This window comes from Giraffa tippelskirchi, chromosome 1 (genome assembly GCF_054371585.1).
Source record: "Giraffa tippelskirchi isolate mGirTip1 chromosome 1, T2T-mGirTip1v1.2.pri, whole genome shotgun sequence".
In the NCBI taxonomy this organism is placed as follows: Eukaryota; Metazoa; Chordata; class Mammalia; order Artiodactyla; family Giraffidae; genus Giraffa; species Giraffa tippelskirchi.
In genome coordinates, this window is record NC_137275.1 from 98711229 (window position 1) to 98728465 (window position 17237).

Below are 17237 nucleotides of genomic sequence, written 5' to 3' on the forward strand. Positions count from 1 at the left end.
AACTTGGATCTGTAAAAAAAAAAAAGAAGAAGATGCCTCTTTATTTTTAGTAACTTTTAAATAAAATTTAGTAGTTATTGTACCTGTGATTTTATCACCAATAAGAATCAATTCTTTTATATCACATTATAGGTCTTTCAGTTCTATCAAAAGTTGTTTATGTTCATCACTGCTTCAAACAGTAGTATTATCCCCAACATTAGATCTTGCCATTTAATGATCTGTTACTTTTAAAAGTAGCAAGCAAATTTGATAATTATACTTCTGATATATAGGTATATACTGATTTGATAATTATACTTCTATATAGTTGTTTCCTTTGTAATATTATATAATTTAATGCTTTGACAATACATTTCTGAAATGGGGCACATAGACCCATCCGACAGCCAGAATGGACGCAGCACAAGAAAAGTGAGACTCTGTAAATGGACTGCTGCCTCCCATCTAAGCTGTTTCCTGCCCTGTGGCTCAGTTGGTAAAGAACCTGCTTTCAGTGCGGAAGACCTGGTTCTGATCCCTGGGTTGGAAAGATCCCCTGGAGAAGGGAAAGACTACCCACTCCAGTAATCTGGCCTAGAGAATTCCATGGACTGTATAGTCCATGGGGCCACACAATGCCTGTATCCTTTTTCAGTACTTTTTCACGGGAATATATGGTTATCATCTAGTTGCCCAGACTGGAAATTCGAGTTATTCTTGACACCGTTTTACAACCAGGTTCTAAAGATTTCTTTATACTTTATGCCTCACCTAGCTTCTACTTCCTATTTTTGTCCTTGTTACCACCATTTCGCAGCATGACTAAGGATACAGCCTCTAATTTATTTCTCTTGCAGTGGTCATTTCTTCCACTGCAATCCATTCTTCAAAGATCAGATAGTATCATGTTTTCTAATAGAAATTCTGGTAGTTACACACTGGCTTAACACTTTTAAAAGGCTTTTGATCACTCAGGGCTTCTCTGATAGCTCAGCTGGTAAAGAATCCAACGGCAATGCAGGAGACCCCGGTTGATTCCTGGGTTGGGAACATCTGCTGGAGAAGGTATAGGCTACCCACTCCAGCATTCTTGGGCTTCCCTCTTGCCACAGTTGGTAAAGAATCCACCTGCAATGCGAAAGACCTGGGTTCAATCCCTGGGTTGGGAAGATCCCCTCGAGATGCAAAAGGCTACCCACTCCAGTATTCTGGCCTGGAGAATTCCATGGACTTACATAGTCCATGGGGTCGGAAAGAGTTGGACATGGCTGAGGGACTTTCACTTTCACTTCACTTTGATTGCTCAAGGAATGGTGGCCACTTGTTCTCCCACTTGGCTTCCAGCTCCCATGTGCCTCTCAGGCTCATCTCCTGCAGATCTCCTCCTTGGCTTTGCTCTCTAATCACATGGATGTTTTTTTTAGTTTTTTAGCCATGCTGTGGTTCTTTGTACCCAGTGGAATACACATAGTTTCTCTCTCATCCAGTCTCCCTCTGCCTCACTCAGTTAATACCTACTTGTCCTTCAGTTTTAAGTCTAAAGTTTATTTCTCCAGAGAGTGCTCTTATAGCACCTTCCATGCTTCCTCACAGTGCTTTCAAAATTTCTAATTTTATATATATATATATATATATATATATATATACTTATTGGATTAATATCTATTTACATATTAAGACTTCCCTGTAACTCATACGATTAAGAATCTGCCTGCAATGAAGGAGACCCGGGTTCGATCTCTGGGTTGAGAAGATCCTCTGGAGAAGGGAATGGCAACCCACCTCACTATTCTTCCTGGAGAATCCCATGGACAGAGGACCCTGGCAGGCTACAATCTATGGGGTCACAAAGAGTCAGACACGACTGATTGACTAAAACTACTATTCACGTATTAGAATGAACACAATGTTTTGATTATCATTCTATGGATTAAAACCAGCATTAAATGTTGAAGAAGACTCTATTTTGGTGTGACACAATTCTATATTATTGGATATTTACTTTTCCTTTTGTTATTATTATTATGATTAGTACCTTGATGAATAAAAGAGAATACATATTTTTAATCCTTTTGTGGTTTTCTTATGGCTGCTCCCAGAAGAGAAATCATACCACAAAAGTATCTTTACAACCTGTTTGATAACTGTCATCAGTTTTCAGAAAATATCTCCATATACATCCTTTTATTGGAATGGTTGAGCACCTTTATTATGACACCCTTGTCAGCAGAGAGAATAAGGGTGACAGGATGCTAGGATGATATTTATGAGTACCATTTTGATTTTATATTTTGTTGATCAATAATTGGGTTGACCATTTTTACACAGAAATTGTTGTGCAGTTGAATTTGTGTGTGTGTGTATGTAAATTATATATCTATGTCTTTTGTTCATTTGCTCATTTTTTTCTACTATTTATTTATTTTTAACAATTTGCAGGAACTTTTTTTTTTTTACAAATTAAGGGAACTAAGCCCTTTACCATGTATTGCTAAAGATGGTCTACTTAGATACTTAAGTTTGTTAATTATGACAGACAAACATTTTACATGTTTATGTGGTTCAATCTCTTAAGGTTTTGATTTTTTTCTATTATGTTATGCTTGAAATTCCTTGCCCAAATTGATATGAATTAGATATTAGTTCTTATTTCTCATAGTTTTTGCTTGTTTGTATAGCTCTTTTAACATTTGACTGTTGAATACATCTGGACTTTAGTAATTCACCATTGCTTACATTCAAGTTATGACCAAATGCTTTTAACTATATTTTTTACTGCTTCGTACCTGGTACCAAGAGTATGCCCTATCCGAAGGGTCAATGAGGATGGTGATGATCTTGGCTTTGGGGACCAGAGATGCAGCTCGTTTGGGAGCCTCTTCTGAATGGAAGTAATTAGCACTCTTTTCAAATAGAAAGTCACTTGTAATGTTGGATGGAGTAGGAAAAAAGTCCATATACCTGAAGGCAGAGAAAGACAATTAATTAATTTGAGGTCTAATTGTTTCCTACCATACTATGGATAGGAAGTTATTTAAACATTTTTACATTCATTTATATAAATGTTTAATTACTGATGTTATAATAGTTAAAATAGAGACTATTCTGTACACTCTGAAAGTGAAAACAATCCCAGGTATTACTGTTCTAACGGGCTATTTAGGGCAGGCGAAAGAGTGAAATGGGTAGGTTGCTAAGGAACGGAGCGAAAATTCTTTAGATTTGGGTTGATGTTCTGTGCTATTGAAAGCCAAATCTGAAAAAAATTAAGTTTACCCTTGGCAAACAGCAAATTGCACCATATTGCCTAGTAAATATTTTAAAATAGTAAATTCATGTTTGCACACTTGAAAGCTAAATTCTTAAATTGAGATTAAAGTGCACAAAAGAGGAAAATGTGTAAGTCAGAATAGCTATAAAATACTAAACAGATTAGGGCATAGTTGCTTTCCTCCTTTTTAACTTCTGCATAATTTGTAGTGTGTATAGCAATGTGAACACATTATAGTCTATCTAGAGTAATTAAGGAGATATTTCCTGCCAGTTGATCCTGTGGAGCCTCGGCAGGTTCACCCCTCCATATGCTGTCGGAACATTCCTCTGTGTGTAGATTATAGAATCAATATGTTCAGAGGTTAATTCAGTGCAAGGCATTAATTACGTGTGTAACCCTCCTTACAGCTCACCACTTCTCTAACCCTCAAATGTTCTAGAAATAAATAATGAGAGCAATTAAGAATTCATATAAGATACTTATTTTCCTCTTTGGCATTTGTTATTATGTTTCCCAAATGTGAAGTGGTGAAAAGTCTCATCTATATTCCTGCTTAACAATTTGCATTCCACTTAAGCTCACAGATAAGAGAAAATTGCTGCTCTGCTTTCAGTAACTTGCGTGCAATTTCCAAATTCATTTAGTCTTTTTAAATGAGACAGAATAGTGCTATCCTAGGTGCACAGTGGACACGTCGATACTCATAACGGGAACTCAAATCTGCTCACTGCCATCGCCTTGGCCCCACTCTCATTCTAGTTGCATCTTAAAAGAATGAGCTTTTCATGAGGACAGATTCACATGTGATGTTGACATAACATTGCATGCTATGTGCGTGTGTGCTAAGTTGTTTAGTCGTGCCCAACTCTTTGCAACACTTTGGACTGTAGCCCACCAGGCTCCCCTGTCCATGGAATTTTTCAGGCAAGAATACTGGAGTGGGTTGCTGTGCCCTCCTCCAGGGGATTGTCTTGACCCAGGGATCCAACCCACATCTCCTTGGTCTCTGCATTGCAGGCGGATTCTTTACCCACTGAGCCATCAGTACATGCTACCCAGGTATGCAGTGAGGGGTGTTTACCTCAGGGGGAATTTGCCTTATATACTTGGGATTTGGAAATCAGGGCCATATTTTCCTTAGAAAATTGGGACATGGCTAGAAAAAAAAAACCAGAGTGAACATCAGTTACAGTATCAGGTTTATTCTGTTTTAGTTTAGGGATAATATTGTGATTTTAAAATTTTCATAACTTATTAAATACAAAGTAATTTTCCTCTTATGCACTTGTGTGACTAGCATTAATATGGTTTTAGAAACGCTCTGGTATTTGCATGACAAATATCAGCTTAGATTACAATACAACATTTACCATCTAAGTGTTTAATGAAGATACAAGTCACAGAATATAAAATAAAACAACCTATTGATTTATCTGTTTTTTCAGGCGTCATTGTGAAGGCAAATTATGTATTTAGTAAAAAAAATTCTAGACTCAGTGAAATAATAATATGCTTCCGGAGAATTTTAAATATCCTTATGAATAATTCTGATGAAAATATTCCATAATCCTCTTTATTCAATCATATTAATTTACCAGAAAAATATTATCATTATTGCATGGTCCAAATCAAATTACAGGCAACACTGATTAAACATATCATCATTATAAATTAATTTCTAATTCACTGTGGTAGAATTGAACATAACAAATTTATTCTATAATTATGTAGATGCCTTGCATACACCTATAATTGCTCATCTGTGAATGAGCATGTGCTAATAATGGACTTTGTTTTTTGTTATTTTTCTTACCAGTCAATTCCCTTGTGGTAGTTGTTTCCATTAAAGAATTGGACTTCTTCAAATGTTTTGGGACTGGGGAGATTGCTGATGATGGAAGGGTGCATAAGAAGAAATAAATAAAGTGCGGTTGTTCCTATTACAAAAAAAAAAAAAGGAGACAAAAGGTTACATAGCAATAAAAGACAAGACAAATACTTTATTATTATTATGGGTGGAGGCACGCGGAGTAGCATGTGGGATTTTAGTTTCCTCAACAAGGGGTTGAATCCAGGCCCCCTGTACTGTAAGTGCAGAATGGTAACCACTGGACCACCAGGGAAGTCCTAAGACAAATATTTAGCAAAATTTTTGCTCAAAAAGTAATATGTAAGACCAAATCATTCCAGTGTCAAAATGATTTCCTAAAAATCAGTTAAGTGCATTTCATGTGGCAGTGATTTGTGTTCTTATATTAGTCTTCAAGTTTCTACTGATCTAAACATTTCATTTAATCTAAGTACATAATCAAAGTTAAGCAGGTTGATACAGTTAGGGGAGAAATTCAGAAACTGGGTGATTAGATTTCCCTCCTGAAGTCAGATGAGTGGCTAAAGTATCAAAGACATCCAGCCCAATACCTGAACCTCAACTGATACTATGTTCAAATCAGTTAAAGTTAATCAAACTATTCAACAGATGTCGACCAGTGCAACTCTGAACAAGTCACTATAGTAATGATTGGTGATAACTCTTGATAAGAAAAACATATTTGCTGGCCTCAGTAGACTTTGAATCTATTTGTGGATTTGAGTCAAGTAAACAGGTGAGGGAGGTCCCGTGATGAGAGGAGTAGAATGCTTTTCCAAAATATGAGAAAGTGGGTAATTTAGACTTGGGCAGTCAGGGAAGACTTCCCAGAGGAAGCATTTTCTAAGATTGTACCTTAAAAATGAAAGTATTTCCAGTAAGGCTGAAAGAGGAATGCAAGATTGTGGAAGCTAGCCAGTTGACTGTCCTACCCTGACAAGCCTGACAAGGAGGCACTAGGCTGAACAGACTGGCTAACATCAACCACTGAGTGGATGACATCACAGAAGGCACAAATGTCACATCTAAACCTAGGTTAAGGCAGAAATTGAGGGCCGTAGCAGGAAGGACCATGAAATGACTGGTCTCATAAATCAAAACTTCCCTTATGGGAAAGGTTATTTCTTTTGTAACATGGTGCACTCAGGAGACTTTGTTGGATTTCCCAACCCTAGGAGAGCGTAGAATGAACTGCACAGGTGGACTGGCAGCACAATAATGATAGCAGCTGGGGATCTGGAAGAAGAGATCACAGAGAATTGTCTGGATAAAGACAGTAACAGTAGGTCTCAGGGTACCTAAGAAATCCAGAATGGTGGCTCCTAGTGAAATGGGAGGGCAAAGTTCAATAAATGCCCTTAAGGAGATTTCATTTTTATAGCATATAAAATATCATCATCCAATTTCTTTGAGTTGTTTCTTTGTCTTGGGAAAGCTCAAACCAGCTAAAAGCTTTATCATTTCCACACTGATAGGTCAAATATGAAAATCTAAAGGTATAAGTTCTGAGGTTATTGATATTTCTCCCAGCAATCTTGATTCCAGCTTGTGTTTCTTCCAGCCCAGCATTTCCCATGATGTACCCTGTATATAAGTTAAATAAGCAGAGTGACAATATACAGCCTTGACGTACTCCTTTTCCTATTTGGAACCAGTCTGTTGTTCCATGTCCAGTTCTAACTGTTGCTTCCTGACCTGCATACAGGTTTCTCAAGAGCAAGGTCAAATGGTCTGGTATTCCCATCTCTTTCAGAATTGTCCACAGTTTATTGTGATCCACACAGTCAAAGGCTTTGGCATAGTCAATAAAGCAGAAATAGATGTTTTTCTGGAACTCTCTTGCTTTTTCGATGATCCATCGGATGTTGGCAATTTGATCTCTGGTTCCTCTGCCTTTTCTAAAACCAGCTTGAACATCTGGAAGTTCACGGTTCACGTATTGCTGAAGCCTGGCTTGGAGAATTTTGAGCATTACTTTACTAGCATGTGAGATGAGTGCAATTGTGCGGTAGTTTGAGCATTCTTTGGCATTGCCTTTCTTTGGGATTGGAACGAAAACTGACCTTTTCCAGTCCTGTGGCCACTGCTGAGTTTTCCAAATTTGCTGGCATATTGAGTGCAGCACTTTCACAGCATCATCTTTCAAGATTTGAAGTAGCTCAAGTGGAATTGCATCACCTCAACTAGCTTTGTTCATAGTGATGCTTTCTAAGGCCCACTTGACTTCACATTCCAAATAACCTCAGATATGCAGATGACACCACCCTTATGGAAGAAAGTGAAGAAGAACTAAAGAGCCTCTTGATGAAGGTGAAGGAGGAGAGTGAAAAAGTTGGCTTAAAGCTCAACGTTCAGAAAACTACGATCATAGAATCTGGTCCCTTCACTTCATGGGAAATAGATGGGGAAAGAGTGGAAACAGTGGAAACAGTGTCAGACTTTATTTTTTTGGGCTCCAAAATCACTGCTGATGGTGATTGCAGCCATGAAATTAAAAGACGCTTACTCCTTGGAAGGAAGGTTATGGCCAACCTAGATAGCATATTTAAAAGCAGAGACATTACTTTGCCAACAAAAGTCTGTCTAGTCAAGGCTATGGTTTTTCCAGTGGTCATGTATGGATGTGAGAGTTGGACAGTGAAGAAAGCTGAGCGCCACAGAATTGATGCTTTTGAACTGTGGTGTTGGAGAAGACTCTTGAGAGTCCCTTGGACTGCAAGGAGATCCAATCAATCCATCCTAAAGGAGATCAATCCTGGGTGTTCATTGGAAGGACTGATATTGAAGCTGAAACTCCAATACTTTGGCCACCTCATGCGAAGAGTTGACTCATTAGAAAAGACCCTAATTCTGGGTAGGATTGGGGGCAGGAGGAGAAGGGGACAACAGAGCATGAGATGGTTGGATGGCATCACTGACTCGATGAACATGGGTTTGGGTAGACTCTGGGAGTCGGTGATGGACAGAGAGGCCTGGCGTGCTGCAATTCATGGGGTCGCAAACAGTCGGACACGACTGAGCAACTAAACTGAAAAGTATAAGTTATTGTCTTTATAAATACAACCAGCAAAGAGGAAAACTAGATTTATACTTACTAACATGTAGTGTTCTAGTAAAACTAAGAAGAAGTCATATTCAATGACAAATGATAGAAGATATGATTTTAAATTAAAATTTCAACATAATTTTACAACATAGAAATGCTTTCTTTCTTTAGTCATCATTCCAGTGTTAGAACAGCTGTGAGGGATTTGGTGGAAAATTAACGAACATTTTAAATAACAAGAACAATAACAAAAATGATACATATGAAAATACATGCTGCATTTTTTCTCTCCCTGCACATGTGTAACTTATTGTTGCAACACAATTTATATTACTAGAGGAAGAAAAGATTTCAACAACCAATATCTAATAGTCTGGAAATTTTGCCCACAACCTTTAAAATGATCTACTTGCTTGTATTACAAATATCTTCATCTGGGCCAGGCTTATTTATCGTGACTGTTTGTTTTGTGTTATGGTTTGTGCACTCACTGATGAAAATGCTTCTAGTCAGAGTTGTGAATTAAAAATACAGCAAGTCAATAAAAAGTTTAATTAATCAGGACATGAGCAAAGCATATAAACCTGTCACATGCTGAAGAAAGTATAAAATAGTCTAATTGAAAGTGTCATCTCATTGGCGAAATACTTTCTCTCTCTTTTACTACATTGTTATACACATGTCCTTCAGCACATGAGAAAATATCATGGGGAAAAGCTGCCTAATAAGCCTTAGGTGCATCAGAAAATAAATCCAAACCATATGTATACATAAAGATTATTTGAAAACAAATAAACCACACAGGCAGAAACTTTGAAGGTGATAATGACAGTGGTTCTGAAAAAAAATCAATTCAATGTTGATATGCAGTATAAAATAGTTTGAATCAAGCCAAAGTTCTCTTTTATAACTTAATTAGGCAGTTACTTGTGCAAAGCCACAAAAAGGGTAGAAAAATCAGATACCACATCTGTGACATATAAGCTCAAAATTGTCAAAATGTGTTGTCTATTGAACAGCTTTAAAATTCACACTTAACAATTTAGTCCATAGGTCTTAATTAGTTAAATGAGCAACTTTAGGGTCGCTTTGAGGTTCATGGCATAAAGATAATCCATAGGGATGAAGAGAAATTCAATAAAGAACTTGAATGACTGTCTAAATATTTCACCAAGGCAAACTTAATCAAATACTATATGACACTGTGTTTCATGACAAAACAAACGCAAAAAACCCCACAAACTGCACAGCTGGTTAGTCTTACCTGTTTTTTGTGGCCCGATTACAAGGAATTTTGGTAAGTGGTCACATGTTTTCTCTCTGGACCATATGTCTTTGTGTCTTTTATCATCACATGGATTCTGCAAGAAGGAAGAATAATGAATCTTATCGTGTAATCAATACCAGGCTCTGTTCCATAAAGATTGTTCAAAATATAGGATCAAATTCTTGCCTGATACCCTTAAGCTAGGAGTTAGACCTTGTTCTGGTTCTGATTTTCAAATTTTTTCTTTCTAAAATGGCACCTTCCATTCTTTCAAGACTAGAACTCTGCATCAAGTCTCTCCTGCCGTCACCCTTCTCAGGCTTGGCTTGGTGTTCTAACTTCTGAGATTCCACCCTACCTCTGAATTCATGTTTTACATCTGTATACCTGATCTTTAACTTGTCTCTACCTGGTTTGAACTCAGTTTTTCATATATCTGTGCTCTGCCCTAATTATTCCTACTTGTTTTTCTCTAGAGTCATCCTTTTCTCTAAAGTCATCCTTGAACTCTGGACTTGGCCAACTTTTTCTTCCTTTTTTACACTATATGCTATTCTCTGCTGATCCAGATAATCTCATAGTTTGGCCATAGCCCACAAGCAGATACCATGCAGATCATTATTTCCAGACCCTACTTTCCTCCTGAACAATAATTTAAATTGTGTATGTGTCATTGTTGCACAGACGTGGTGAGGAAATGAGCCAACATAGCCATACATCCAATTTTATCCCCATCTCAACTTTCTCGTATAACAGCCTCCATACTGCTCAAGTCGAGAGGTCCAAATTTATCATCCAATTCAGGGCACTTGTGAATTAAGAGTCCTCAGGATTTCCCTAGTGGTTCAGTGGATTAGAATCCACCTGCCAATGCAAGGGACACTGGGTCAATCCCTAGTCTGGGAAGATTCCACATGCTGCAGAGCACGTGGCCCGTGCACCACAGCCACCAAGTCTGTACTCTACAGCCCATGAGCTGCAACTACTGAACCTGTGTGCCACAACTACTGAAGCCTGTGTGCCCTAAAGCCTGTGCTCCACAACAAGAGATGTCACTGCAATGAAAAGCCTGTGCACTGCACGAAGAATAGCCCCCACTGGCCACAACTAGAAAAAGCCCATGCAAAGCAACAAAGACTCAGGACAGCCATAAATAAATAAATAATCTTTAAAAAAAAGGGTAAATGATAGTGATACCATTTTTAAAATATCTATTGACTGACAAAATGGTTTTATTATATTGGTAATCTAATTAATAAATATATTCAAACATTATTTTCACAAAATTCTTTCTAAAAAACATATGTTAACCATTAAAACAATTATAATTTTACATTTATTATTCAAATTTAAAGATGGCATAGATAATTAATCATTTATGGTTCATAATTATGTAGTTATATCAGTTTTTTTTTTTAAATCCATATCTGCTCTAGTATTATGTCACCCAAGTTCCTCTGAAGAATGTTTTCACTAAACCAGCCAAGTTTCAGGAGCCTAGCACCTTGGTTGGCTTTTAGAGGCCCAGTGGCCTGGAGCATGTGGTGACATGCTTTCCAAAGTAAAAGGTGAGTGTTGTACTTTGCAATCCCTACTACTAAGATAGAGGGCCTTCCCTGGTGGCTCAGACAATAAAGAATCTGCCTGCCGTGCAGGAGACCTGGGTTTGACCCCTGGGTTGGGAAGATCCCCTGATGGAGAGAATGGCAACCCACTCCAGTATTCTTGCCTGCAGAATTCCATGGACAGAGAAACCTGGAGGGCTACAGTCCATGGGGTTGCAAAGAGTTGGACATGACTGAGTGACTAACACTTTCAATTTCAATAAGATAGAAGTACAAAGCTTGATAGGCTTCTTTGGGTTTTGGACACATTTTTTTTTTTTTTTTTTTTTTTGATCTAGGAAACACTTATCTGAGTCACAGACTGAATGATGCAGAAACCTTCTGGTTTTGAGTGGAACCCAGAACAAGAAAGAGCCCTGCAAGAGGTAAGTCTGACATCTAAGCAGTCCTCCCACTTGGGCCGAGCATTGTGGCAGACCCACAGTACCATGGCCTCTATGGTACAAAAAAACACCAAACAGAGCTTTGGTCAAGTCCCAGAGGAGAATCAGTGTTTACACTTAAGGTTCTGCAGCACATCATACAAACAGTAGCTCCTGGTATGCTACTGGGCCCTGGAAAAGATTATGTTTGTCATGGATTTTCAAAGTAATCAGGTGGTCACAATTCACTATCAAGTTTAATATTGACAGACCAACCAAGTCATAAGTTCAAGTATACCCAGTAACTATTCATTATAAGATGGAGTGATAGAGCTGGAATTGATTTCAAGAAGATACAAAGGCTACAAGTAAACCTTACAACTTTACAAGACCCCATGTTACCTATCATGGTCTCACTGATGCCTCTACATCATGTCCATTGATTCAGTTACGCCATCCAACCATCTCATCCTCTGTTGCCCCTTTCTTCTCCTGCCTTCAGTCTTTTCCAGCATCAGGATCTTTTCCAATGAGTCGGTTCTTTGCATCAGGTGGCCAAAGTAATGGAGCTTCAGCTTCAGCATCAGTCCTTCCAATGAATGTTCAGGAATGATTTCCTTTAGGATTGACTGGTTTGATCTCCTTGCTATCCAAGGGACTCTCAAGAGTCTTCTCCAACACCACAGTTCAAAAGCATCAATTCTTCAGCACTCAGCCTTCTTTATGGTCCAACTCTCGCATCCATACATGACTACAGGAAAAATCATAGGTTTGACTAGATGGACTTTCATCGGTAAAATGATGTATTTGCTTTTTAATATGCTGTCTAGGCTTATAATAGCTTTTCTTCCACTTTTTGGATGGACTCACAAAATGACCCAAAAATGTGATGATCTTTGTATTGCCCATGAATGTACACCAGAGAGTATCCAATGTAGAAGTGCTGCACAACCCAGCAGTCAGATGATTCAGCCAGTTCCCAGCATTCCCATATGTCACTAACCTCTGTCCTCGGCCAATCCTGCTCTGAAACAATGGGTATATGAATGGAGAATCTGTGAAAGCAAGTTGGAAACCATTCCTGGGCTTCCTTTCCCCAAGTCTGCTTTAGTTACAGCCACTGCCGAGTACCTGACCTGTCAGTAGGAGACCACTTCTAAGTTCCAGAAAGAGCATTCTCCTACCACTTGGTAGAAAATTGATTATGTTGGACATAGCCTTCCTGAAAAGGGCAGTGACTCATCCTGATGCCAGCTGGAACATATTCAGAGTACGAATTTGCTTCTCTCAGTTTACATAGCCTTGGCCATCATCACTATGCAAGGCCTCAAGGAATGTCTAACTCGCTGATATGGTAGCTCACATAATATTGCCTGGGGTAAAGGGAATAACTCTTGACAAAGGGAGTGTGATAGCAGGTTTCTGCCCATGGAAGTCACTGGTCTTATCATGCCTCACTATCCAGAGATGCTGACCTGACAGAGGGGTGAAAGACCACATGAAAGAGGTAGTTGAAGTACCAGCTTTTAGATACACACCATACATCTTAAATTAAAAGCTATTGGTTGGTTCTGTGTCTCCAAATGGTAGTATAGTTGTGTCCAGGAATTAAGGAGTGGATGTAGGAGTAGACCCATTCACCATCATTTGCAGTGGCTTACTTGGAGAATTTGTGCTTTCCATACTACAACTTTAAAGTCTGTGGGTCTAGAAGCTCTGGTTCTCAGAGGAGGGATGGTTCCAAACAGGAGGCCAAGGAAGAGGATCACCACCTAAATGCTGCAGCTTGTGTCCATTCACTTTGGACTCCTTGTGTAGGTAGACCAGCAGGCATGGAAATGAATTACAATCCTCACAGGGGCAATTGACCATGATCACCATAAGTAGAACCACTACTATACAGGGAGAAATATCCTTGGCATACAAATCACTAAGTTACTTGCTGATACTTCTATCTCAACTCTAATTGAGAAAGCATGGCCACCACAGCCTGATTATGGCTAGGTTGGGTACCATACCAGATTTTAACACAGTATACTTCATAAGTTCAGTTCAGTTCAGTTCAGTCACTTCAGTCATGTCTGACTCTTTGCGACCCCATGAACCACAGCACTCCAGGCCTCTCTGTCCATCACCAACTCCCGGAGCATACCCAAACTCATGTCCATTGAGTCAGTGATGTCATCCAACCATCTCATCCTCTGTCGTCCCCTTTTCCTCCTGCCCTCAATCTTTCGCAGCATCAGGGTCTTTTCAAATGAGTCAGCTCTTTGCATCAGGTGGCCAAAGGATTGGAGTTTCAGCTTCAACATCAGTCCTTCCAGTGAACACCCAGGACTGATCTCCTTTAGGATAGACTAGTTGGATCTCCTTGCAGTCCAAGGGACTCTCAAGAGTCTTCTCCAACACCACAGTTCAAAAGCATCAATTCTTCAGTGCTCAGCTTTCTTTATAGTCCAAATCTCACATCCATACATGACTACTGGAAAAACCATAGCCTTGACTAGACGGACCTTTGTTGGCGAAGTAATGTCTCTGCTTTTTAATATGCTGTCTAGGTTGGTCATAACTTTCCTTCCAAGTAGTAAGCGTCTTTTAATTTCATGGCTGCAATCACCATCACCAGTGATTTTGGAGCCTCGCAAAAAATAAAGTCAGCCACTGTTTCCACTATTTCCCCATCTATCTGCCATGAAGTGATGGGACCGGATGCCATGGTCTTAGTTTTCTGAATGTTGAGCCTTAAGCCAACTTTTTAACTCTCCTCTTTCACTTTTATCAAGAGGCTCTTTAGTTCTTCTTCACTTTCTGCCATAAGGGTGGTGTCATCTGCATATCTGAGGTTATTGATATTTCTCCCAGCAATCTTGATTCCAGCTTGTGCTTCCTCCAGCCCAGTTTTTCTCATGATGTACTCTGCATATAAGTTAAATAAGCAGGGTGACAATATACAGCCTTGACGTACTCCTTTTCCTATTTGGAACCAGTCTGTTGTTCCATGTCCAGTTCTAACTGTTGCTTCCTGACCTGCATACAGGTTTCTCAAGAGACAGGTCAGGTGGTCTGGTATTCCCATCCCTTGAAGAATTGTCCACAGTTTATTGTGATCCACACAGTCAAAGGCTTTGGCATAGTCAATAAAGCAGAAATAGATGTTTTTCTGGAACTCTCTTGCTTTTTCGATGATCCAGAGGATGTTGGCAATTTGATCTCTGGTTCCTCTGTCTTTTCTAAAACCAGCTTGAACATCTGGAAGTTCACGGTTCACGTATTGCTGAAGCCTGGCTTGGAGAATTTTGAGCATTACTTTACTAGCATGTGAGATGAGTGCAATTGTGCGGTAGTTTGAGCATTCTTTGGCATTGCCTTTCTTTGGGATTGGAACGAAAACTGACCTTTTCCAATCCTGTGGCCACTGCTGAGTTTTCCAAATTTGCTGACATATTGAATGCCGGACTTTCACAGCATCATCTTTTAGGATTTGAGATAGCTCAACTGGAATTCCATCACCTCCACTAGTTTTGTTTGTAGTGATGCTTCCTAAGGCCCACTTGACTTCACATTCCAGGATGTCTGGCTCTAGGTGAGTGATCACACCATAATGATTAACTGGGTCATGAAGATCTTTTTGGTACAGTTCTTCATACGTTAAGTTATCTTTATCCAGGCATAACCTTCCTCTGTCTTAATTCCTGGAGAAAATTACAAGAAAAGAATTAGTGGGACAAACTAAAGCTCCGGCTACTGAAGTTGGTCCTGAAACTATTTGACATACCGGGTCAGCCTTCCATACCAGCAGAACTGCTACGCACTGGTGGTGGAAAGCCAGCGTAGGGGATACAGAGGTAGGAGAATATGGAGAAAATATGCATTGGTTTCAGCTTTGGAATTGTCTGCAGCAATGAGTCTGCAGTTTCTCCTAATGACCTTCCTCTTATAGATTTCCCCAGGAATTATATTCACAACTGTGGAAAAATCGTGCCTGGGTGAGTGAGTATACTATGAGAAGCAAGTATAGCTTTGTGGTACAAGGTGTGGATGGGGCAGTGGTAGAGGTTGAATGCCTTTTCTTCCACTGAAGGAAACACTCTATTTCTGACCAGCTGGGGAGACTGAGTACTGCCTTGATCAAATAGAAGCCACATGACAGAAAGTTTTGCGTCTCCTTGCCACTTTCCAGAGGTGGCCCGTGTCCAGTGATTGACTGATTCAGGGATGTAACAGCCTGACCAGCTTGCTTCAAGGTCAGACAATTTGTGTGATTAGCTCTCTCCCTGCAGAACCAGTCGAGGCCTGACTTTTCTAAGACTACATCGTGCTCTGCTTTTTCCTGTTCCACATTTTCTCTTATAAGCTTTTCCTGAAAGTGTTTCCTCAACAAATCATTGAACCAGATCCCTATCACAGAATTGATGCATTTTCCATCGACATCTTTCATTGGAACAAGAGTGGAGTGCAATACAAAAACGCCAGTTATGTATGCAATTAGTGAGAATTTGCCTTGCAAAAGGTTAGCCCATACATCTTGAATTTCTTGATGAATTCATATATAGAAACTGTGATAAAGGAGTTAATTACAAGCCAATAAGCTCAATAGTTCTTATCTATTTTACATAATAATTGAAATTTATTTTATTTTTACTAGTGTTTCTATTTTCTGCAATCTTTTTATTTAGTATTCAATCTCAAATTCTCCATAGTCTAATTTCAGCTTAACTCTTTGAACATAATTTCCACTATAGCAGAGAAGGCTAAACTATCTTGTCTCCTTTTCTTCCTTTAGTAACAGAACATCACTATTTTGTTTAGTCTCTGGCTTCCCAGCTAGAGACTATATTTCATAATCTCTTGAATTTATTTTGGTGGGGCAGCAGAGCTCTGTAGTTAAGAGTGTGAGCTCAGGAGGGAGATGGCCTGTGTCTTAAGCAATTTCCCCAAACTCTCTGGACTTCAGGTTTCTTATCCATTAAATAATGATTGATATTGTTTACCTGGCACAGTTATTGAGAACACTAAATGAGTTAATATATTAAAAAACATTAAATTGTGCTCTATAAAAGAAAGTGCTTATTCTGTGGGTTCAGTGGCTCAGTCGTGTCCAACTCTTCGCAACCCCCTGGACTGTAACCCACCAGGCTCCTCTGTCCATGGGATTTTCCAGGCAAGAATACTGAACCAGGTTGCCATTTCCTACTTCAGGAGATCTGCCCAATCCAGGGATCAAACCCACCTCTATTACGTCTCCTGCATTGGCAGGCAGGTTCTTTACCACTAGCATCACCTGGAAAGTTTATTCTGTAATCTCTGATAAACTCTTTTTTTCCCTTTGTTCAGATTAGTTAGGCAACTGGAGCAGCAGAAAGAGATTACGCTTGCTGATGGACTGGCTTATTGCAGATATTCATCCTGAGATCTGACTTCCTGGTCCTTGTTAGAAGCACCAGCAACTAAGGTGACTGCCCCTTCTCAGAGTTGGATGGCTAGACCTCTGGGACGCATGAGATACAGGCAAACTTGAAGCTATGGACTCTTCTACCAGATGATGCAAAGACTCTTATATTACCCTAATTCAGTTTATTTATGTATATTCTTTTTTTTTTTTTCACATTTATTATACTTAAAGGGCTTCCAAGGTGGTGCAATGGTAAAGAATCCACCTGCCAATGCAGGAGACACAGGACTCACAAGTTCGATCCCTGGGTCGGGAGGATCCCCTGGAGAAAAAAATGGCAACTCACTCCAGTATGCTTGCCTGAAAAATTACATGGACAGAGGAGCCTGGTGGGCTATAGTCTATGGGGTCATAGAGTC

At 39.3% G+C, this 17237-nt stretch overlaps 1 protein-coding gene across 1 annotated transcript in view; it reads right to left on the minus strand.

Moving 5' to 3' along the window:
• NDST4 (N-deacetylase and N-sulfotransferase 4) overlaps positions 1–17237 on the minus strand; it is a 311607-nt gene that overhangs the window by 11719 nt on the left and 282651 nt on the right. The window contains exons 8-10 of the mRNA XM_081562786.1: positions 9437–9533; positions 5070–5193; positions 2769–2943 (exon numbers count right to left, since the gene is read on the minus strand). Coding sequence (XP_081418912.1) covers positions 2769–2943; positions 5070–5193; positions 9437–9533 — 396 coding nt within the window. The remainder of the gene's footprint in view (positions 1–2768; positions 2944–5069; positions 5194–9436; positions 9534–17237) is intronic.